At 44.1% G+C, this 24,727-nt stretch overlaps 1 protein-coding gene across 1 annotated transcript in view; it reads right to left on the bottom strand.

The window, feature by feature from the left end:
* The window catches only part of PRDM16 (PR/SET domain 16), a 136,738-nt gene extending 113,411 nt beyond the window's left edge, over positions 1-23,327 (bottom strand). The window contains 1 exon segment of the mRNA XM_037380049.1: positions 23,193-23,327. Within this exon segment, the coding sequence (XP_037235946.1) occupies positions 23,193-23,327 (135 nt within the window).
* Positions 23,328-24,727: the final 1,400 nt, after the last annotated feature.

Here is a 24,727-nt window from a genome sequence, read left to right on the forward strand (position 1 = left end):
TAAAGTTATAATGTCATTCCACAGGCTCATCTCTCCAGCTCCCCACCCCCTTCCTCTTGCATATGAGCTTGTCTTCACTTTTTCTTGCTGTTACAAATCACAGCACTTCTAAAGGAATTATCACATTTTCTTTCTTTGGAGATGTCTGTCTGGTTTTGTATGTTTTGCTGTGAAACGATAAAACAGAAAGGCAAGCTCACACACACAGAGCTTCTTAATCACCTGTCTACTAAAACTAGCTATGAAAAATTGATTTCTCTGTATTTTTAAGCTATCTAAACAAAGAAGGGAAAGTAAGAATTACCGCCACTTCTTATTGTGGAGTTGTACCAATGTCAGGGACAGTGTCAGCTTTCCTGATTACTTCTGCAAGGTGGGAAAACATAATTCAGTCAAGACTTAAGGCAGGCAGAAACAGCATTCCTTTATAAGAAACTTACCCATCTCCTTGAAATTTAAACATAAATCCGAAGCTCTATCCTAATCTTTTGCAAAGTATTTATGGCAGTTTGATTTATTTTGCCTGTTCCACTGCTGCTGTAGATTCAAAACTTTGAAAGCAAAAGAATGCAGCAAAGCAGCAGCAGAACAGAAGCAAGTCCTTTTATTATTTTTTTTTTTTTTTTGAGCAAGTGACCCATTTGCTGCATTGACATCCACATAGATTCTTCTCCAGAACAGACTGTGCTCTCGGGTAACTGCTGCTGAACTTGACAGAAAAGAAATTCTTCCCACTATAGCAACATATAGAACATGAGGGGCTATTGCATGGGATCACCCACCCAAGATGTGCGCTTATTCCGTCCATCCCAAATCAGACAGCACTAGCCTGCACATTTCTGTGTCTGGGAGGTTACCTTCGCTTTATCACGAAAAGGGCTCTGAGACAGTTGGAGCTGCTACTGTTGTAATCCATCCAAGATGAATAGTAGAAAAGCCTGAAATAAAACCCAAGCTTCCTGTCCCATGTGTCTGCCAGACTGCTGGAAAAAGGTCAGGGGCATCCTCACTCCCGACTGGTAATTGCAAAAAATGAAGGAGGTGAACCCTACCCAGCAGATCAAAGGAGGAGAGGAAAGGAGAGGATTTTACAGGGAGCAGACTGACTACAGGGGCAAAACATTAGAGGAAAAAAAATATCTTGTAATAGAAAAAAGCCAGTATAATTAGCGTTGCCTCCATGAATCAGTCAGATACCAAGTAAAACTTAGCAGATAACTAAATATAATGACCACTGGCCAGCCCTTTATTCCTATTGAAGTAGAACATGATGTTTTAAGTAAATTTTCTCTGTAAGTGGTAATAGCCAGTCACATACAAGTGCTGGAAAACTCACTTTTCATTTACTGGGAAAAAAACAGAACCACAGCAAGATCAGAATCTTCACAACCCTCAGAATATTTAGTGCACAAAAGACTTGAGAGGCCAGCAAGTTGCTCGGACATCCTGGGCAACTGTCACAGCATCGACCCCAAAGCAGCGCTGCCTGAAGCCAGCCTTATCAGTCACTTACGCCCAAGCAGCCTTGTTCTCTGCTGTGTGTTATTCAGAGCCAGGGAAAGAATGAGATACCCAGTTTCATCCCCCCATGTGCACAGATACGTAACCCAGAATCTGAACAGAAAAGACCACGCTGAGCATGGCACGCTGCTTTCAGTCCTCCCCTGCCTCCCGTCCAGACCCGCAGCTCCCAGTCCCTCCAAGGATGCATGCATACAGCATCCCCACCTGGCACGGCCAGAGGACTCTGCGCCTCCTGTCCACACTCTCTTCTACTGTCATTCCTTTTCAAAAGCTCAGATATTTCTTCTAAGCAGAAAAAGTAACGCTCCCCCTCTCCCAAATCAGGTCCAGCATGGCTGTAAATGCTAACACGGCAAAGACAGTGCAAAGCGCCTGCCTGCTCAGGCTCTGTGTTAACAGGAACTCCCTCGCCTTCACGTCCGTGTATTTAATAAACTAATCCATTAATGACATTTCCTATTTCAACGAACAAGGTTATGCAACTAAACAATATTTTGCAACCAAAATGGATAATAAATCATCCTTTGGAAGTGCTAATGGTGCTCAAATTTATTCCTATTAATACTTCCTGGTTTTGAAAGCTGGGCCGATTCCAGAGATAATGTATTACAAACTTTCCCGCTGAAGGATTTGGGTTCCTCTAGGCTTGATTCCAGTTATAACTGGCAGCTAATACTTTCACACATTCACAAATCCCTAACTCCTCCCAAAGAGCAGAAGAGAGTGGAGAGGTTTTGGCTTGGGTCAGCAGATTTCGGAGTGTTGCAGAAATGAATGGGAAGTGATGCAGTCCTCTTTAAACATCAGGCTCTAACAGTGAGAGTTCTTCAGAAATGTATGTTCATTACGTTATACGCTCAGATATATAGGTGTACACATCTGCATGTCTGTGTAATGCCCTGCAAAAAAACCCCCTAAAATTAATGTACAGAAATGCAACATTACAGATTTTCTTTCAGTCCTATAGAAGCCCCACTATATGACTCTAGGTATAAGTCATATAATTCAAAACTAACCAGACCATTCACAAAAATCACAACTGCACAGCATTCAAGAAATGTTTGCAGCAGACACAAGTATGAATTTGAACTGGGCATAGACTGGAATTCCATTTTTCCTGTGGCCAAACTATCTGGTTCCAGGCAAGCCCAGTCAGAGAAGCCCCCAGCCACTGGGTGACTGGGCAGGAAGGCAAGGGGAAGGGAACCCCCAGTAACCAAAGTCGAAATAAGAAGCACGACTTCTGTTCTTGGGGAACAGAGCTAGAGTCTGGCCCTGGGTGAAGTCTGTGGTAGTTTTACTGATGTCTAGCAGAACCCAGATCACCCAAGAAGGATCCAGGAGAACACAAGATACCGTAAAGAGATGTCTGAACGCTTCTGTAACTTGCTGTGTGTTCCCATGCAACCGCTGATGTTCCTCCCTCAGTTACCTTTGTACGTGAGCTTTACTCAGAAGACAGGAGGATCACCCAACAGACAGCACAGGAGACTGCAACGCGGCAGCACCTCAGAACGACACAACTCGGGGTTTTACCACTGAATTCCTGCTCTGGCCTTTAGCCAGTCACTGAATCTCCCGGAGTTTCAGTTTACTACCTGGAAGAAGTGATGCTAATACTTGGGGTTTCGATAGGGGTCATGTGGGAACTGACTGACGGTTACACAGTCCCTTCAAAATGGAAAGAGACGAATTTGCCATTAGGTTGAGGACAGAAAGGAATTTGTTGATTACTAGATTGCTAGTCAATTAAATATCACACAATACCTTAAATCTAACCGCAAAAGAAAGCTTTACAGATGGCATCCTAATCGTCACACACACCACCAAAAATATACTCAGAAGAAACTCAAAACTCTAAGCATCAGTCAGTGATCACCAGATGCACCAAGTCAACTCCAACACAGTGAATTTATGGAATAACAAGTCTGTGGGGTGTGGGAAAGGGTATTGTTTCATAATGACTCACAAGAAATTTCTTGAAAAAAATATTTCAGTTTCCCAAATGCACTCCTTGCTTTTCAAAATACATGTTAGTATACATTGTGCATTGTAAAATACTTCTCCACTGTATCTGACAACACCTATATCCAAGACCCCCAAGCACCTTTCAGAAGTTATTTCTGGAAATGTTGAATCTCATAACAGCAATAAAAGGAAAATATTGTTGTAGCCAAAATAAATATCTATTTGGAACATGTTTAAAAAGCATTGGAATATTTGTGTAAGTTTGAAATACTAGCCTTCACAGAAGAACAGCTTGACTGTTGAGAGATACCAAGGAGCAGGATAAATCTATAAAGACCTCATAGTTGATTTGTCTATTTAAAAGAAATGCTCAGTAAGACAAGTCTGAATTCTGATTTCTTTGCAGCCAAATCAGAATCTCGTTCTACCCTCTACCAAATCAGCTACAAAGCATGAAATTTAAACCAACAGCTAAAAAAAAAGCCTCAGCACTGCATATTTTGATCAGGTTGCTAAAGACCAAGTTTATGTTGCTCACAAGGTCAGCTAGCTGAAAGCACACAAAAGCCTTCATGTGTCATCCAAGAAACAGGCAAAAGAGACGCGAGATCTCAAGAAGGATGTGCAAAAATATTCGCAATTCAAGCAAAAGTGTGTGAGAAAACCGTGTTTTCAAGGTTTCATGAAAACTAGACTGGGTTTAAACTTGGTTGTTTTGGTTGTGGTTTTTTTTTCTTTCCTAAGGAAAAAAAATAACCTGTCACAGTTGTAGTCACTTTACATCTGCCTAATGAGATCAGAAGCAAGTGTTTTGGTCCATGCGAGGGCCAATGAGATCCAGTCCAGAGAAACTCTAATCCTTCATCCTAAATCTGACAGGCAAACTGTGCACTATAAAGTAAATATTTCTTAGGTCAAGTCTCTCTTTTGGTGCATAGTCTGGTATGTAAGTGAAGCTCAGAGGCAGGAAGGAACGGGGCAGATAGCAGGAGAATAACGTTTGCTTAACGAAGTGAAATACACTCCTTCTGTAAACAGCCCTTATGCATGGATCTGCCTGCACCACCCCCCTCCAAAAAAAAAAGGGGGGAGGTGGGGATGCAAGACATATTTAAACCTCCAACTAGCATACATTCAGTTATTTTGTTTGATAATTCACATTAGGATCTGGACCAACGGCACTGCAAACTCCCTCCCTTTTTTCTTTTGCTCCAAGACTCAACACTCAGACCTTGCAAACCTTTTTACTTCAGTTTTTCTTTTCCCAGAAAGAAAATCAGATGATAAAATAGATCAACTCTACAAATTTAGTGTATGGGCTCAGTTGTGGGATGTTTTTTTTTTTCTTAATAGGAACAACAATAATGCTTCTCTCAAGCTAAGAAGGGTATCTAGGAACAGTGGAATGATTGTTGCAGGAGTGAATCTGGTTTTCATTAGAGGGAAGTGATGGGTCCAATTTCTGCTGGGGACTGTTTGCTTGCATCTCTTGTTTGTGTTCTGCGTTGGCAGTTAACCCTTTAATTGATGAGTGGCGGAGCCTGCCCCCCAGGTCCTCCCCACTCCTGGCACGGCACACGCGGGGATAACGGGCTGAACTCGGCCCCTCAGGTCTACACAGAGCAGTGTAAAATTACTCCAGGTGGTGTTTGTAGCCAAGCTTAGTGGATAGGCAAGCTTTTGTCTTTGATCTCAAGTTGGAAGGAATTTAGAAATAGATCATGGGCTGGAGAGACTGTTTTACACAAAAAGAGGGGAAAAGTATCTATACTTACATATATATATGCACTGACAGCTATAAATTGGCTGAAGTTCCATGCATGCAAATTAAGACCAGGTTGACTGTTGCATGACCAGGTGGCCCTCCAGGCAAATTTAGCGCTTGTGGAAGATGCCATGGGGCGATTCACCAGGCGGGTTCAGAACCATCCCAGCCACCACCTCTGCAGCCCACCACTCCCGCCAGGAGCGCAGGAAAGGGATGTCCTCGGGATGTCCTTGGGATGTCCTTCTCTGCGCTGCCTTCATGCCCCAAGAAACATTACATGGTAATGAACAAATTACTGGGGAGATACCAAGGCAAAGCCAGCAGTAAACACTTTGGAATTGCTAACTTCTTTTTTAAGACACTAATTGAAATTATATATAAATTATGCATATATATTTCATTCTAGCATATTAGGATATTAGCATACACTAATGTCACCAGTAAACTGTTCTGTGTTCAGTCCAAGTTTCACATTCTCCAGATACGACAAAATCCCACAGTTACACAATGGTAATGAATTACTGAATTAATTTAGCTTCTTTTTTTATTCCCAAGTTTCTGTGAATTAGCTGTCAAACTCTGCAATGTATTCACTACTCAGACTCACTGGCTTTGTGCACGTCTGTGAATACTTCTTGATTTACAGATGCTTTGCAAGCAGGTCACCTCAAATTCAGTCCTTATTCCTTATGTTGATAAAAACTCCCATATCTGACTAGCTAAAAATTAGCGTCTCTGTTAAATTTCCACAGGACAACAATTCAAGTCTTGAAATGTTTTCTATTTATGAGTTAATTCATCAGTATCAATGCCACCATTTACATTATGTATTAATTAAGGTGGGATAAATTAACGGGTATAAAAGCAGTCAGCGAAAGACTTTTAGAAGTATAATTCCACTTTTAAAGTTATTTCATGTCTCTGTGTGTGTAGATATATATATATCAGTGAAGAGAATTAGGCCCAATATTTGCAAACCTTCATATTCCTAAATTTCCACATATTTCTTCTCTGGTGGGAAATGGGAGAGCTGGCACTATGGAAGCCTAAAAGCCTCCTGGGTGGCAGTGGTGGTGGCAGTGGCAGCAGCGGTGGCAGTGGCAGCAGTGGCAGCAGCAGCGGCATGGGCAGCCGGCTCCCGGTGAGGGCAGCGCTCAGGGCTCCTGCTGGACCACGCATGGCCGTCCGTCGCCCCCCAGCCCAGCCAGGCTCACCTGCCCCCTCGGTGGCCAGCACTGCCCCAACGACACACAAGGGTCTTGGATTTCAAAGGTCGGAAGATTTTTTCAGGGTGCTCAGGGCCGCTGGGCAAGACGTCTGAAGTGTTCCTTCTGCTGCCGCTTGTAACACGTTACAGCAAGTCAGCCCAGCGACTGTGCACCGCAAGGCCGCAACATTCATACTGTGTAGGCCAAAGAGGTGCAGTACACATCAGGCCCCGAAGGGAGGTCCACAATCTCATTAAAAAATGGTAATTGGGTACTAGCACACTTTCAACCTAAGGATTTTTCAAACTGCATCCATTTTGCAGTAACCAGCCCAAACGAAGGCGGCTGTATGTGGAAACGTTTGCGTATGCTTTTCAGATTTCAGGGTAAGGTAAGCAAATCAGATCACCTGCAGCTGGTTACAAAGCCCTAAAACTTTCCTCATGTTAGTTTTATAAATAATATCCTACCTTTATATAGCACTGTTCACACCATATCCTCCCGCACAGGCCACTGCAAAATTTGTGTTTTGAAACATGAAACTCAGGGTTTCATTTCCTTTATGGACCTTGAATCCAGTGCAAATCGGCTGAAGGGTTTGCAAGCTCCAGCACTAACAAAAGCTGCGGCAATGATCACAGAGTTAATTCCTGTGGCTTGTCACCTGTCCCATCACACTGCCTGAGCCCCGAGCCACAGCCAGATCGTTCTTCTGGGTGCTCCTCACGGACACAAGCAAGCACAGCCTCTGCCAAGAGGAACTCAGAGTCAAGCCCCTTATTCTACAGTAAATTCACTGCACACCCACACAGCATCCCACTGCAACACTGAGGTATTTCCAAGACGAGAAGAAGTGTGGGTGAGATACGCAGAGCAAACAAGGAAAGAGGGTAAGATTAACAATGACAGACAGATCTGATACTACAGACCTTATCTACAGAGTACGAGACCCAAAAGAAAACTGCAGTCAGTGCCTGGCCCTAACTACCAGAATTAGACACAACATGTATACAACATCCAAGCTTTATTTACTGGGTTTGATTTACCTCCAGGTTACACAGGATGGAAACACTAAGCAGAACATGTTAGGATAAAACGTTTGCTTGACATGAGATTTCCTGGCCTCTCCTCTTTTCTCAACAAGCCACCTCCCCTACCAATCCCAACACCCTGGACCAGGAAAACATCATTCACAAAACTGCTCCCAGAGTAGATGTTAGATAGAAAATGACAATCTCACCCGGTTCAACAACCACCACCGCTGCTCTTCAACCTGCTCCAAACAGATCTGCCCTGTTGCATCACCCTTAGCTCTATACCTGTCCATGAAAAAGAGAGGAAGCCACCAGAAGCCTCTGACCCCTCCAATGTCACCACCATCACATCCTCAGAGTGCAAATCTTGAGAAATAAATAAGTGGAAAAAATTACTCTGTCAAAAGGCTCCTTGGTTAGATAAATCCAAAGATACTGTTAGTCAGCCACTAAACTAATACATGCAGAACATAAAGAAGGTTAAAAGAAACTGTCACCACCTACTGCTAAAATTATTTTCCACCCTCCTGTTTCAGCCAGCCTGCATTTCACCGGTTCTTTGGAAAAAGTTATCTTGGAAGGAAAACCCTGCTCTTCCTTTTATTGGAGGGAAACCTCTTAGACACCCACCCACTATATTGAACACACTCTCGTAGCTATATGCCACAGAAGAGCACAAAACTGTAACAGCAGAAGAGGCTTTTATTTGTGTCCTTGCCCGTAGCCCAATCCCTGGGTGATGTTTAGTATAAGCACGGTACGTCAGGTTGTAAAGTATTTATGGTAGCATGGATAAGGTAGTGTTTGCCCCTGGTTGCCCTATGCCAATGCATTTCAGACTCTCCAAAGCAATGTACTGTATGCCTTTTTTCTGTTCTGATAATTCCTTGAATTACTTCAAAGACCTTTTGCTGCACTCCATACGTTTATTATAAACTAGGTGTCTTAAGCCAAAACATTAATTGCATCTCCTGGAAAGGAAAAAAACAACTACATTTAGTAATGTATTCATTAAGTGACTGATTGACACAGCCAGAAGCAGGGTTTTAAATTCAAACTGTTGAGGAGGACAGAGCGCTGGGAGTTTCCAGTATTCAGCTTCAGTAATCTCACCTCTCTGTGGTTTATCTCTGCAAGTCGGATAATTTATCCTCCTCATGGCAAGACAAAAAGGGAACTTGGCAGAGGGGGCAAGACAAAAGTAGACATTTTGTAACTGCTAAGTGCTAACGTTTCTGAAGATAATTTTTGCAAAAGGTTTCTAAACAGCCCCTGTCAGCCAAATTGTATTTTGTTATTTCAAAGTGACTGTGGGAGTCTAATCCAGTTCAAACCCTTTGTAAATTTTAATGGAAATGTTCATACACAAAGGGCAAAAAAATGCTTAGCTGCTGTTAGATACTCAGGAAATCTAAATCTAATTTGCACTCCTAATCAGTGCTGCAATCTCAGCAATGCCTGTTGTTTCTCTGTTTTCTTACTTCAATTTCAACTGCAGTATCTCTTTTATAGCAAAATACGGTTCCATATACAGCCATATATACAAAACTATATACAGATCAAAATACAGCTTTAACTAATCACAGGAAAAATAAAGAGGGATTTTCTTTAAAAACAAAACAATGGTATATTGCTCTAACTTAGAAGTGTGTGGTAGTGTGGAGTTAAAAAAAAAAAACAAACAACAAAACAACACATTACATTCACCAAAGATGAAGTAGGCTTTTTTTTTCCACACTTAGGGAGGATGATAAGCATCCTCATGCATATTAAGGCCACAGTTCCCCCGAAGCAGGCGTGCCAAGTACCTTTTCCAGTTGAAAAGGAGGAACAAGGGCCGACCAATTCTGCCCAGGAAAGAACAGGATACAGGACCTGTGACAGAGCTCCCCTGACACCAAGGCACCTACACAGAGAGGACATCACGCTGCTCCGGCCCACACTGTCCCATCAATGGGAAGTCATGTTCCCAACAGCGGCTAATAAAGACCAGAAGAAATCCTAGGAAAGAAATGTGAATGCTTGATGCTGAATGGAATCAAATGCTTAGAGGTATGAATTAAATACGATTATGTTGCTGAAAGACAGACAGAAAGCTACCATACCCATTCTGCAGATAGTGAACCGGGGTGCAGAGGAGGACCGCAGCCGACCAGTGTCAGGAAACCGAAGAGTCTTGACCTACAATACTTTGCTCTAACTGCCTAATTTGAGTCTTCAGAAATTTTGGGCCTCTCTAATTATGGATAATCCTACAAAAAATGAAGTTCATCAGGAACAAACAGAAGACCTCCTTCATCGCCCAGCTTGGAAGGTTAAGCAGACTGCAATATGTATTAGACCACATAATAAGGCATTCCTTTCCTATTCAATGTTTTAATACATTGCTCGCTTTACATTACCACAGTTATTTCTAAAGTTTGCTACATTTTGGCCAGCAACAGAGCAAACTTAAGCAGCAGCTGTAATATAATTAAAATTGCAATTTATTAAAATAATCCCACAGTAGGGAAGAAATCTAATGGGGAAGGCCTGAATGTGGGCAGTCAAGTTCAAGCAGCTGCTCCGAGACCCCAAAGTTAGAACTAAACTTGGACAACATCTCTGCTCCACCTATGAAGCTCTCTAATATTTCCTCCCTTCTTCATTCTGTTGTAGGGCTCAAAGCCCTCAAAAGCAGTGCTCTGTTATGCACAGTAAGAAATTCCTACTTATATTGAAGAGTTGAAGCATGCTTTATACATTTCCACTGACATGAGCTGAGATGGTATAAAGTTAGAGTAATCTTTGTATTAAAATGTTGGCTTACATTTTGGAACAAAAATATGTTTTAAAGCAGAATTTACTTTTTCATTATGAACAGGGTAAGTGTAAATACATCGATCCTGCAACCTTAAAAACACTTGTTAAGTGAGAAAGTCATTCATATCATCTCCCCCAGGAATTTATTTTACCAAATACCTAACAAAACAGCCTAAGTTGTTTAAGCATCCTAGGTTGGTTCCTATCCTAAACACCCTGCAATGGAGAGTTACGAAGCACAGTTAGGAAAAAGCTTGCTGAGTACTCTGGAGCAGAGTTCTGCATTGCTCCCCATTCTGCAAAGACTTAAGGACACAGACTTGCTTAAAATGGAACTATCATTTGCAATGCAGACACTGAAGTGGTATGGTATGAAAATGAATATATATTTTAAATATTTATATAAAAGCCTATACACAAAATGAGACTTGGTTTGCACAGTCCTTGCAACAGACAGAAACGTTGTCTGTTTCTTGCTTGTTTTGGGAAAGACCTTGTCTTGCTGTGTTTTGGGAAAAGAGCCACACTTCTTCGGGCTAGCTGAAAAATGTAACGTGTAGGGGGAGTTTAAGGTTAGATTACCATACGAGAAATGCTTTACAAGATATAGTAACACCTGCTTGCAAGTTGATTCCTAGTGGACACAGAGATTCTGCTCCAAGGATGGGACAGCCCTTCACATGATGCAGCAGGCTGCCTGGTGCAGCCAGGGCCGACCTGCCCTAGGCAGAAACAGGAACTTTGCCACGTCAGAATTTATTGAGTCACTGTTGGCTCCTCACACACTGTCTTCTGCCTACAAAGCTCTAGAGGAAAAAGAAAGCCTAAAAACCAAACACAGTCCAGACTAAACAAAAGGATGAGGGGGAAAGACCTGCTGCATTCCTCTAGGAAGCAGGACAATTGTATTCTCTGCAAGGAAAGGCTATACAGTTCCTCCCATTCCAGGGAAACCCTTTCCCTGTGAAATCAAAGATCCAAACACTCCAGAAAAGAAGTACTGAGTATACGCTGTGTTTTGCTCTAATGCATGTTTGTATATAATTTTCCCAGATATATTAAAGAAACTATTAGCTGCACACCTTGTACCAGAATCCCACAGGAATACAGTACACAGAAAACCTGCTCAACAGCAACCCTGGGCTCGCTGCGCGTCCCTTCCAGCAGCGGGAATACTTGCAGGAATGCCTGTTTGCCAGGCAGCGCAGGGGGAGGCTCTTTGACCCCAGCAGCAGAGTTTTGCTAAAGCAAAAGGCACAAGACATGAAAGGATGGCCAAGCTCCCCCGTCAACACGCTGCACTACTGAACAGTCATGTGCCAAAAGCCACAAGACACCATTTCAGCCAGCTGATGGGAAGGCAACTCCAGGAGTCATTCCCAGATGAGAGGCAGGGATTCATCCTGAGGTTCCCCCCGCTGCCCTGAGGGATGGGGCTGTGAAGGGCACCCAGCCAGACCCCATGCAACTCTGCCTCATCAGTCTCAGGACACCCAGTGCCTCGCTGCCTCTCACCGGCATTCTGGGCAGCCCAGCAGCCCCTCTATAAATGGTGTAAATCAGGATGATTTATTTCACTTTCGGTTCAATTATTTTCCTTTTTTTTTCCCGTTACAAAAGATCCCGTTTCAAAATGAGTAGTTTTCCTATAAAGATGCCTAACATCTTTTTATTCTATTTTCTCCCTTTCCTCTTTCTCAATACAAAATTGCTAGCTCCACAGCCACACTTCTTATTTTCTCACACTTTTTTGCACGTCCAGCAATGTTAGTTTACAAATATCCAAAAGATGTTAAGAGCAAGTGGGTAACTAAATGTAGTGTCAGGTGAAACTCTCAGACAATAGAGCCCTAGACGGAAATGGGAGAGGACCATATTTTTTTGTCTTACGAAACCAGAGAGGACAAAATACTAAAAACCAATCACCCAGGAACATAACAAATGGAGCAGAGGAGATCAAGTCACTCCTTTCCACCTCGTGGCACAGTGATACTGACCTAATATTCCTTGAAGAAAATATATCTGAGCAAAGTTGATACGGCACTGGTACGTTTGCATGTCTGGAAAAGTTCTCTGCTTACCGAGTGGCTAGCCAGGAAGCTACCTTGATAGAAAATACATCCGTGTATGTTTTCACACGTACTTCTGCGTATTATGGATGAGCAGCATACATGTTTGAGTACAGCAAACAGCTAAGAAGTAAATGTTTGAGGAGTTCTCTTCGTTGTGGGAATAGATTTTATTATTCAAGAAACCACAAGTTAGAAACCACAGCTGAAGATGGGATTGCCTTTGGCTGGGGTTTGGTTTGGGTTAATAGTTGAAATTTCACAGCAAAAAAAGGCCCATGAGAATTAATCCCAATTCTTAAAGGAAAGGAAATAGATGAGAAAGATGGATGGAGAATCTAAAGCAATTGTTACTTTGTGTTACCAAGCTCCATACGCACAGAATTGCTCAAAAACCTATTCAACAAACTCTTTGAAAACAAGCCCATAATGTCACTTGATAAAAACAGCTCCCCAAACCAAACAGCATCCATGAATTTACCTAAACCACGTTCCCATATAATCACCAGCTCATGGCTTACATACCTTAATCTCTTTATTTATGAAGTAATAATGGAATTATATTTAAAGCGCAGAAGCAAAGTTCAGCGCCTTTGATAAGTTTGCACTCTAACTTTGCCCCTGGCAATACTACACCTCTTATTAATGCCTTGTCCTGGTTCATAGATGGATGAATCACTATACAGACATCAGTACAGTTTTAGCCAGATACTATTATCAAAACCAGTGTCCATGGCGAGTCTAGAAGGTTTCATTATAATACCGTATGTAGGTGTGGGGCTGAGATGCAAATCTTTATGCTGATTGTCATCTCTAAGGTCCCTGAGTGTTTTCAGCTGTAACTGCTGTAGTACGGATGATGAATTATTTGCAGAGAATCTCTGGGTCCTGCCAGGTGCCGGGCTGTCCCCACCCCCCAGCTGAGCCCCGGCAGCGGGCACCCACTGCACAAACCAGGGTTGAGGAAGAAGGAGAAATAAATCCACAAATCGTACACAGGAGCGCCCCGATCACGTCAGTGCTTCTTGATTAAAGATTCTGTCAAACATGTCATGTTATTGGCGGTTTTTTAAGGCAGACTTTTGCAATTCGCTAAATACCATCCTTCAAGAAGACATTTTTAAAAATTTTAAAAATGTGTTTATAGAAGTCTGAAAAATTCCCTAAAAGGCTCTGCAATAGGAATACATAGAAAGAAAATACCCGAAGCTTATTCACAGCATAAATACAACCATATGCTGCGGATTGCTGTAATTTAAACAAAAATGTTTAGAACAGTGAAAAATCTTGAGAAATGCTTTTGAATCTATCTAAAAGGATTACAAAATTCTTTCTAAGAATATATCGCTGATAAATTTAATTACTATCTTTCAACTGTTCACGTTCATTTAAAACTATGCCAATATACTAATGTGTAGTATCTCTTAAGCGGGATGGTGAAATTCTAGATTATGTGTTTACCCTCAACAGAAAAGGCTTAATTTTAAAAATTATGAACACTTTCTTTGAAAAAATGATTCTTTTCAGCTGTCTCATGACAAGATGACTCTCCCCCTGCCCCCAGCGGAGGGCACAAGATTACTAGATCAGATAATTTAAATACTGAGGCTGAGATTTCCAAATGGCTCCCAAGGAATCAGGCGGCTCGCCCCTTGGCTGGGCACACAATTCCTTCATGGGCAATCCGAAATCTCCCCCTGAGTTCCATACAGAGGACTGCGCAAACTATCTTCGTGGAACTACTACAACGAAACCTGCGTTCTTAGCCAGAAATACTTCATTTGTGCAAACACTTAGGGGGTTTCACTACTCAACACCACTGTGCCACCAGATCGCCAATTCCTCGGATGCTTTGCTTCTGCTTCGTGAAGGGCCGGGGCTGCCCACCGCCACAGTGCAGCCCTCTCAGGAGGAAAACCAGCTACGGGTACGTAAGCACGTAACAGAACAAGCATGAGGAACAGGCTGCCTGACCGGGACCACCCAGCACCCAGCCTGCACAGGTGCCACGCCGCACCACAGAAACCAGAACCGACACGGGCGACTCATTGCGACACGGCAAAAGTGCCGGGCTATAAATCCGGTGGTTTGACAAAACAATCTCAGGACAAGTGCGATGGGACTACTCATTCATTTCTCCATCCCCTGTTATTATGAGAAAATGTCATATAAAGTAACTCTTGTTCACGTCCTTTATCCTCAAATTTATAACAGTCTCAGACAGTGCAGTCAAGGGTGAAGGTTATTTGTGTCATACTTGCCAAGAAAGTGCCCCTTTCAACACTTAAGGAACACAGTCAAACTACAGATAAAGAAGCAGACAAAAAAGATTCTGTCTTTTTCAAGTATTATTTATCTCCTCTATGTTCTTTGTTTCCCTTATGGTGGAGATACTAGCTAGAGTAAGATTCACAGACTTAAATCCTTGAACCCAAGTGTGTAATTTAATTTTCTTTCATTTTAAACTCACATCAGATGGGAATACCAAGGGTCACACTTGAAACTCACCCTTCTGAAACACTAAGGCTTTCTTTTTCCTAAGAAATAGGTCTCAAGTTGATACTCCAAAATCACTTGATACAACTAAGGGCAAAGCATATTGCAAAATTCCCTACGGGAAGCTCAGCCAGGATGAATATTACTGTTTTTTCCTAGGTAGGTAAAAGTTTGTCAGTAAGTAAAGAGACATTATGGTAACTCCCAGCGTATTAAGTACAAAATTTGGAGAGACAGCCTGCGAGTTCAGGGCGCTCAGCATGTACAGCCGTGACTACTCAAAGCAGGCACCAGCCTCTGGCACCAATACGCTCGAGCCGCCCCTGCCGCGAACCAGAGCCCTCTCCACGCTCTTGCCCAGCCCCAGGTGCTCACGGAGGAGCAGGAGGAGCTCGTCCTCAGGGCTGAGCCTCACCTCCTTCGCTCCGCGTCAGATTCTCTGGCACAAGGCGTCGCTTAAGTTTACGCAAAGACTGGGTCATTTTTTTCCCTTGTGCCGCGACAGTTTACAAACTGATTCCCACGGTGAGCAAGAGGCTGAGATGCAGGAGGGAAGCCGGCGGTGCTGGTTCGGGAGCAGCTGCCTTCTGCCCCGCTGCACCGCTCGGGGGCCGGGCCCTCCCCTAATAACACTGGTAAGACAGTTAATAAGACTCCCGATGAATGATTAGTATGGATTTCTGCACTGCTAATTTCCGTAACTATCATTCTTTGAAAGACAGCTCCAGGGATTTTGGGTCCGGGGTGCCTCTGTCTCTCCAAACACAGAGCTGCATTATATGACACAGTTCAAATTGGCATATCCCGTTTCACTGATCTAATGCGTGCTGCACTTTAAAATGATACAATATTTTGAAACATGCAACTACTTTACTGATACTGTCTGTGCCTAAAAGCCTTAGTGCAGCTCCAACAATGGCTCGTATCTTATTCTTTTGAAAGTAATACAAAGCCTTGGCATGTGCTTGATACTTTTTTATCCGTCGCTTTGAGACTTCATAGGGAGATCTGCTTCCAGAAGGAGAGCAGTCCCTTCCTCCCAGCCCCAGGAGCTGTGCCACGGTAGGGCTGCGCTGCTGCCACACTGCTGGAAACACCAAGCGGTTTCTACCTGCTCTTTGCAAAAGGAAATTGCGACCCGGTGATTCTGAAACAGGCAGGCACAGGTTTTGAGCCATCCTCAGTATTGCACACCTGCGATCCACATGTGACAAATGAGGAGGAAAGCATCCGGAACGTTTTGTTCACGGAATTTTTCTCTACCATGCAGAGGGTTCTGGGATGACAAACTCCATGCAAATCAGCAAAGCAGGGAACAGAAAGCCTATTAATGCAAAGCAAGGGAGAGAAGTCCCGTGTTCTTTCACACACACTTGTGCCAGAGCCCCCGATCCTTCCTCAGTAAATAGGCTATATTTAGGCCAAAGCAGACATTTTGACACCGTTCAATTTTGCAAATCACTTATTGGACATGTTTCTCATTCATTCTGTTATAAAACAAAAAACTCCCACACTTGAATGAATATTTCTCCATCTATCTATCACATACATACACACAGACGCCCCCACTCAACTTTGATTTTAGAAGCAGCAAAGCCAAACCTGTCCCTTAACTTTTCCTTTTTGCCAAAAATCTTTCCTACACTAGTGACCTCTTTGAAGCAGAATTTTCTGTAGTGGTCAACAACCCCAGAAGTATTATTAGGAATTTAACCTGGGATTCTGGAGGCAAACCAAAAAAACCCCAAAACAAACCACCAAAAAAACCCCACCAAAAAACAAACACAAAATCCCAAAGCCAACAAATGTATTAATTATTCAAATCTGCTACTGCTGGGTTTAACAAGACCTCCTGAATCCTAGTAAGAATTCATGATTAAAGCAAAGTCAAACTTGAAGGGGTATTTATACATATAGATTCCACTACATGCAAGCTATTTACATATTATATTAAACCACGTTTAAACCAAGTGTATTTTCATAAATTACTTCTTGCCATTTTCGTACTCAGCCTCAAAAGCACTCTGTATTGGAATACAGCAGTGAAAATACCTGAAAGCTTGAGACAATGTCCAAGTTCCTGTCAGAATGGAATGTAATTAGTGCAAATTAAGCAGCATCCTGAAAAGGAGGAGGTCAGAGAGAACTGGCAGGGTCGAACTGGGTCATTACGAAGCATTTTTATAGCGAGGCAAGCAGGAGGGATACTGAGTTACCTACTGCCGCTGTAGTCTGAAGTCTGCCGCTGCATCCCAGCCCTGCCTTCCCACACAGAATGGGACTGGGATCCATCGTTTGCAGCAGCAGCAGCCAAAGAGCCGCCGATTAAAACTGTAAAAAAAATAATCAATGCAGTTGTTCTACCCTTCTTCTTTTAGATTTTGCTTTTTAAAATTGGAGAAAACAAAGGAGACTCAGCAAAGCCCCAGGGACTGTTAGATTTTTGTGTGTGGTTTTGTGACATTAGATGGCTCAAGAGGAAAAGACTTAAAGCCTGTTTACACACAAATGGGGACGTTCGATTAAGTTACCACAGATCTACTCTCAAACGTCCGCTATTTGCATTGCCTGTAGGCTTGAAAAAGATGCCCTTCTTAGGCCATTTCAGTGCCACGGGTAGTCCTTGATCTGTCTTCAGAGATTTCCAAAACTTTACTTCATAGATGACATCGGAATATTAGACTAGAATTAACCGATTTGATAGATACAGATGCGTACACTCTTGCACTCAGGTATAGATACATATACATCTAGAAAGATATGTAGATCGGTGCTGACTGCTGGGGACTAATCTTGCAGGCAGGCATCAGCTGTGGGCCATCCCAGTCTTCTGGGTCAGAATTTCCATGAGAACAGGCTGTGTCCTGTTAAGTTTGTCTAAGAGGGATTTTTCACAACATGCTTTGCAGCCGTGCGCTCCAATTGTTAGACATCCCAAACAACATTTCTTTACAATAATTCAGTCTTTAATGAGTTATAACTGCAAAGTGCCGGGTGTTGCAAGATGACCCTTTTGAGCACTTACTACCATGGTTAAGTCATCTGCTCTAACGAAACCATTCCAAATTTCCATTAGTGCAGTAAAAGCCAGTTTTGTCTGCGTGGAACGTGGAGCTCCTCACCTGTGGGAAAGCACTGCCTGTGCCTGAGAGCCTGCAGATGAGATTGTGACAGACCTTCTGCAGAACAAACGCCCCAGCAGAAAACCTGCACTGTGCTGAGATGTTGAACAGGTACGGAGTGCATTAGGCATCCAACTCTTCCCAAAAGGCGATGGCGTACAGAGCATATCATTCTCCCAAGCCAATCTGAAATTTCTGGCAAAGTGCCTCGACGTAGTAGCCGTACTGGCTGAACTGGTGGCTATCTATGTTTCGAATGCAATGGAAATAATTCTGATGTGTAATGCTGAAAAAGGTGGATAATCTCCCTGGCCATTTTCTGCGTAAGAAGCACGAACACCAGTCTCTTCTCACAGACCAAAGACTGCTTCTGTAAATTGTTTCTTTCTGTCATACAGGAATTTTACACATCAGAAAAAGCTGCGAGGTGTGGGGGATGAAGGTGAGAAAGACAACTCTGAGTAGGTCACACCCTGCTTTAGGTAAGCTTTTCATGCATTTCTACTCAGTAGCTGCATAGACCAAGATCTCAATGGTATAGACTTTTTCTTGTGTCTGACAAACACTAAAAAACCCTCCAGCATGACAACAAAAAATAAATATCAAAAGAACATTTGAAGAGCTCAATAAATTGATCATATTCTGCTGAACCTTCACCCTTGTAACGATAGTACCATTTAAATGCTAATGTCATTTTTAAAAAAGTCAATTACAGGAGTTTTAAAGTAATGGAGTCAGCAGTCTTGATGTAAATCTGTTATATTAATCTGCTCTGTACACTGTATCCATGGGCACTGATGCATTCACCCCCTTTTCCCTGGAGGTAATGTTCCCTTGCAGTGGTACCAGTAATTGAATCAAGTTGATACAGACACCAAAAATATTGTAAGTCTTGTAGGTAATGAAAAGCGTATGTTGATAAAGCCAGTTGCTGTATTTTTGGATAGAAGAGCACTGACATTTGGGAAGTTCAAAATTAGAATTAACCCTTTGATGATTAAGTGACCTGAAATTGTCTTTACAAACTCTGCTAATTTCACTGAGAAAAACTGCTTGATATCTGCCATGAGACAGATGAGATCCTTTACCTCCCATTTTCCCTGCTTATTTCCAGTTAAATTCACTTCCATAAAGCGTGATTTTTTTTCAAGATCTTTTTAAAAACGGTTCAGAAGAAATGTAAGAGGATCAGAAAATAAGACATTGCTTAGATTCAAATTAATTTCTGCGCCTGTTTTTCAGGCCTAACTGAGGCTGGAAAGTCACACCAAAAGAGATTTTTGGATTCCGCTATTCACGCGTGGGTAAATGGAGGCAGCAGAAATCTCCAGGGGCCTGTCCCGACTCAGCAGATTTCGGGCACAGTTCTAGGCTGAATAGACACAGATATATATTTTCAGGTATCTGGAACCAGAGGCTTTTCACCTCTCAAACCAACTGTTACAGGTATAGTCAAATAAAAATAGACTAAGAATGTCCCATAAATTAATGGAAAGCAAGCTGAAAATGCAAGAAAATGCGAATACCTTCCTTGTGTTGTGCTATATTGCAGTACGCTGTATTGTACTGGCATTGACCGCAAGGCAGTCGTTCATACTGGTAGCTTGTTATCTGTAAGTGTCTGTAAAGCGTGGTATATACAACTGGTGTTTAGAACAATCAAATAAACCCAGTCCAGAGCAAACATATATGTAACATTTGAAGAGGGTCTTTTAGTTGGGAACAAACTTGGATAACGCCCAACATTTTGCAGTTCCTCAGTCCGTGTTGGCCCATAATGAACCATTCAAGCTATTTAGATTAAAACACAAGTGGCTCTTTTGCACACAATGTACAGTAGCTAAGGGGGTTTATAACCAAGGTCTCCTGGGCATGCTCAGAATCCCTTCACTCACACAAGTGGTCAGTAGTGATGCACACCCCCCCGGCTGAACTGCCCCAGGGTTTATGATGTTACCGAGTCACCAGTCACTGGTTCAGGAATACATACTGGTCATATACACTAGCCATTAAGAACTTTTACATCAGCCGCAGCAAGGTGAAGACTAAAGGCTTAGCAGTAATCCACAGTAGAAGATTGCCACGTTGTGCTCTGCCATCTTCCACTTCAGCAGAAACAGGGGGTCTGATTCTCCCATGGCCCCTGCCCCGCTGAGCCAGCCTGTCGTGCCAATGTGCCATTTACTCTTCCAGCTTGGTGAAGCAGGGCCAGAAGAGCAAAGTGCAGGAGGTTGATGGTGCCCAGACTTCTGCCGCAGGAGGTGGACAGTGCCCAGATTTCTGCCCAGAAGCTTGCAGTGGGGTTCGAACAGATCCACAGACGTGCGGCTTTCCCTTGCTCCCACAAATTGTAAAAGCTGAAACGTCCCTCACGTTAAACGAGAACAGTTTTGGTTCACAAACACAGGAGATGATGAGCGTTAGGAGAGAGACTGAACTCCCTAACCCGTGACTCACAAGTATAAATACCCATATGTACCCATGTTTGCCTATATACGTGCACGCGTGTACAAAAAAGTATTATCGTTTATGACAAAAGAAAAAGCCTTCCGAGTATTTCCAGACAGTAAGAGCTATATAAAAATAAAAGACTAAACAAACGTATTTTTGTAAGTAGCAATAATAAGCAAATTGCATTCACTGTTACTCTGAAACAGAGAGAGTACTTCCCGATAAAGAAAATTATCATTGAATGCATTCAACTTGTTATATAAACATGTGGCTGCTTTTGCTGTTAAAAAGGGGCTGATTAACGGTTCATCAAGATTTCTCTGCTTCTGCCCTCTGTGAATTAATTTCCAACTGTAGGTCTAATAAAATTTTAGCAAATGTCACACACACATGCCATAGAAATATTTCCAGTGCCATTATAAATGTGAACAATTTGGAACAGGGCACTCACAGTTATTTTGTTAGCTTAGGGCCTTATTCTGCCATGGTTCAGGGGTTAAAGGGAAGCATATAGTATTAAAACAAGGTTCAGGCAGCTCCAAGTTAACCACAAATTCAGAACATGTCTAACAGCATTTCAACATTCTCAAAACCTGGAACTTTTCCCAAAGTACTGCAGGCTCTAATATCTCGAGAAATCAATCTAGAATTTCAGAAAAGTTTTGTTACCACCAAAGCCACTTGATATCTGTATTATAGCCTTTTCCCTCCACGTTCCCACTCTATGCAGGGCAGACGGAGCAGGGAGCTGGCATCCCCCGGGCTTGCTCCCACAGCAGGGCAGGCTAACGGCACGGTACCATCTCTCATCTTGGGAGACACCCCCAAATACAATAAGGAACATATAATCATACAACAAAGCAAAAAAATTCCACGTTAGCGAGGCTGCCAAATTCTTTGCGTTGGTATGCAAAAAGTGGTATTTTTTCAACAGTGTTTGGAATAATTTAATAAACTGACTTACAAGGCAACATTTAGCTACTTCCAGAGAAATCTTCCAGTTAAATCTTTTGCTGTTTTGGCAAAATTGAAAATCACCATTCTGGCGCAAAACTAAAGTATTTTAGGACTAAAAGTATTGTAGGGCTTTTTCGGGGTTTGTTTGCGTGTTTGTTTCAGCGTTTGTTTTTAAACGTGGATAAATGAACTTCTAAGCTGTATCTTATTTCTAACAAATCTTCCCACAGAGCTCTACTCTCCATGCCCTGGAAGTCATGTATCCAGGAACAGTTTATTTTATTGGAATAATAATATCCAGAAAAGCGCTGTCATTTTTGATATACTGTTCACAGATCTACTATTAGGAACAGAACCACAATCCTTAAGGACTTGATAGAGACATAAACTACTACATGGTTCCTTTGAAACCAAACCCTCCTCCAAGCTGACACTTCGAAACAAAAGAGCGCATTTGTCGAAGCAAATTCTTCTCCCACTTGGAGCGATGTGGAAGGGAACGGCTCTTCCACGAAAAGAAATACCTGCATAATCAGGACCAGAATTTAGCCTCATCGTTGTTTAATAACATTATCTCTGATCAGACCTGCAAAAACAAGTGGAAAATAGGGGGTTTTCCCTCTTCCAAAGGACAACTTTGAAATACAGTTACACTGCCCGTAACCTTGGGAACTTTGGCATTTGCTGCCAGGAGGCAGCGGCCACCTCTCACTGCGGTTCTGCTTCCAGCCAAAGGCCGTTTGAAAAAACCACGTTACCTCAAAGTTCACATCTGGAACAAAGTGCACTTTGCTCGATAGCAGACCGGCTGTGGCAGGAGGCTCGCTGCCCTCCCACCGCCTCCCCGCGTCCCACCAGCAAGGCCCCGCGTTGCCCCCGGGCCTGCCCGGCCTCAGCGGAGCCCCGGCGGGCGACCCCGCGCCAAGGCCGGGCGCGGCGGGGCTCGAACCCGCAGCCCGGTGGGCGCCCGCGGGCAGGAGCGCGGGCGGCGGGACCCAGCGGCGCCCGGAGCGGCTCCGCGGCTGCCGCCCCGGGGACAGCGGCCCGTGAGGAGGCCCGAGGTGCCCCGCCACCTGCCCGAGCACGGCCCTGCTCGCGGCCCGGCGCCCCGCCGGCCCCGCAACGCGGGGGAGGAAGGCCGGGTCCAGCCGCACGGCGGAGCGCCCCGCGCCTGAAGGCTCGCCCCGGCCGCGGCAGGGCCCGCCTCCCGCCCACAGGGGGCGCCGTCGCACAGGCCGTGCGGCGGGGCGCGGCGGGGGGCGGCGGCGGGCAGGGCGGGCGGCAGGCGGCGGGCTCTCCCCCCGTCGCCGGCCGCCCCCGGGCGAGCGAGCGCGGCTCCCGGCGCCCCCCGGGAGGCGGCGGCAGGGGAAGGGGACGGGGCAGCCGCGGCGCCCCCGCAGCCCCCCTCGCCGGGCACCCCGGCACAGCACCGCGGCGCTGCCGGCGGCCGCCCCCACCCTCCATCTCGCACACCGCGCTGAAATCCCATTTATATTTTAATAGCATATAACTTTAATGAGGTTCGCATTGATTTCTTTTAAGAATAGTTTCGCTTAATCCTGGGCTGAAGCTACTGTGTCTTGACGCGGCTGCCCGTGACAGCCAGAGCCCGGGCTGGCCGCAGCCCCTCAGTGGGGCAGTGTCCCGGCCAAGGGCCCGGCGAAGGACAGCGGGTCCGGGGCTCTCCCTCCCTCACACAGGTGGGGAACTGTGGCCACCACCCTGTCAGGCATGCTGGCCTCATCCAGGCCGGCCTCAGCTGTGCCAGCCTCACCCACGCCAACCTTACCTACACTGGCCTTATCCAGGCCAGCCTCACCTACAGTGGCCTCATCCAGGCCGGCCTCAGCTGCACCAGCCTCATCCACATTGGCCTCATCCAGGCCGGCCTCATCCGTGCCACTCTTCCACCCATTTCCTAGAACCATTTTTAAACGGTTTAAAGAAAAAAAAAAAAGACATCTTTTTTAAGGGATCGTTCACAAGGGCAACGCAGACCCAACACAAACGTTTTAAAACAGTGCTGAGAGACAATGAGATCGGAACCGTTTCGGAGGCAGAGATGAGGTGAAATGGCCTGCAGGGATCACATCCACTGAGCCCTCCAGCTCCTTCCCTGTGGGTTTACAGCAACACTTCCCACCACACACACAAACAACAGCCAAAACTGATGCACCAGCTGCAGGAAAAGTGAAAATCACTGCCTGAACCCAGAAAAATACAAACTCCCTGGAAGCAAAGGCTTTTTGTTTGTTCATACGTTTTGTTTTCCTCTTAAATTTGTTTCTAAAGTAACAAGTAAAACCAAATGCAGAGCATACCCTCCTGCAACCTGTCATTTCTTCTGCCTCAGGTCTGCAGGAGCAGAGAATGGTTGCCTCGCTGTCTCAAGTGTTTTGCCTGGCAAAGCAATGTTCACCTTTCATCAGCAGAAACCACTTTTAAACTGGGTTTTAAGAAATTATGCAACTGGACCTGGGAAAAGGGGTGACTACTTAAATCTTTCCAACGCAAACAAAAGAGAAACAAAAACCAGAAAAGGAGTCATCCTGAATTTCTACCACAGCCCTAGCCCAGATCAACTTGTTAACATTTAAAAAGAAGTGACCGTCTTGTGTTTTCATTTTTTGCACTTTTTATTTTCCTGTTCTGATGTGAAACCAAGGCCACAAAAATATTCCTAACATTCTTGCGCAGATCAGGGCAGAGAAAAGGTACGAAGCGGGACTGGCAGAGGTGCGCCAGCAGAGATCCCTTCCTCACAGACACAGCCTTTTAGCAACAGGCGCTTACCTGCACGGCGTGTTGGAGCTACCAACGGTCAGCCTTCTTACACTAGGACAATGCTTTGCTGATAAAGTTGCAACCAAACTGTAATTACTTTGCTGTAAATTACTATTTCTAGTATTTTTCAGTGGCTCCATGGGCAAACACAGCCAGAGAAACATGGTAAGAAAACCCAGTCCCATGGCATTTTTGTCAGCATCACACCACATACAATGGCTCTTGGGAGAATGCTTCCCCTTGAGACGACACACGGGCCTCCCAGTCATGCTGGGTCAGCCCCTGTCCCACCGAAATCCACGTGAAAACTCCTCCTTGTGTTCTTTGGACCACAATTTTGCACCTGAATTTTTGGCTCCAAGTACAACTAGCCCTTTAGCCCCTCGTGTCACTTGTGCAGGTGCAGCAACAAGGTACCGACGGTTATTTTAAAATGAAATTCTTTGCTAGCCTACTTCTAGAGGACCAATTGCTCTGAGTTTCCTTGCAAACATGAGGATGTTTTAACTCCTCTCATCAAAAAAGAGTTCTCTTCCAATTGAAA

Source organism: Falco rusticolus, chromosome 3 (genome assembly GCF_015220075.1).
Source record: "Falco rusticolus isolate bFalRus1 chromosome 3, bFalRus1.pri, whole genome shotgun sequence".
Lineage (NCBI taxonomy): Eukaryota > Metazoa > Chordata > Aves > Falconiformes > Falconidae > Falco > Falco rusticolus.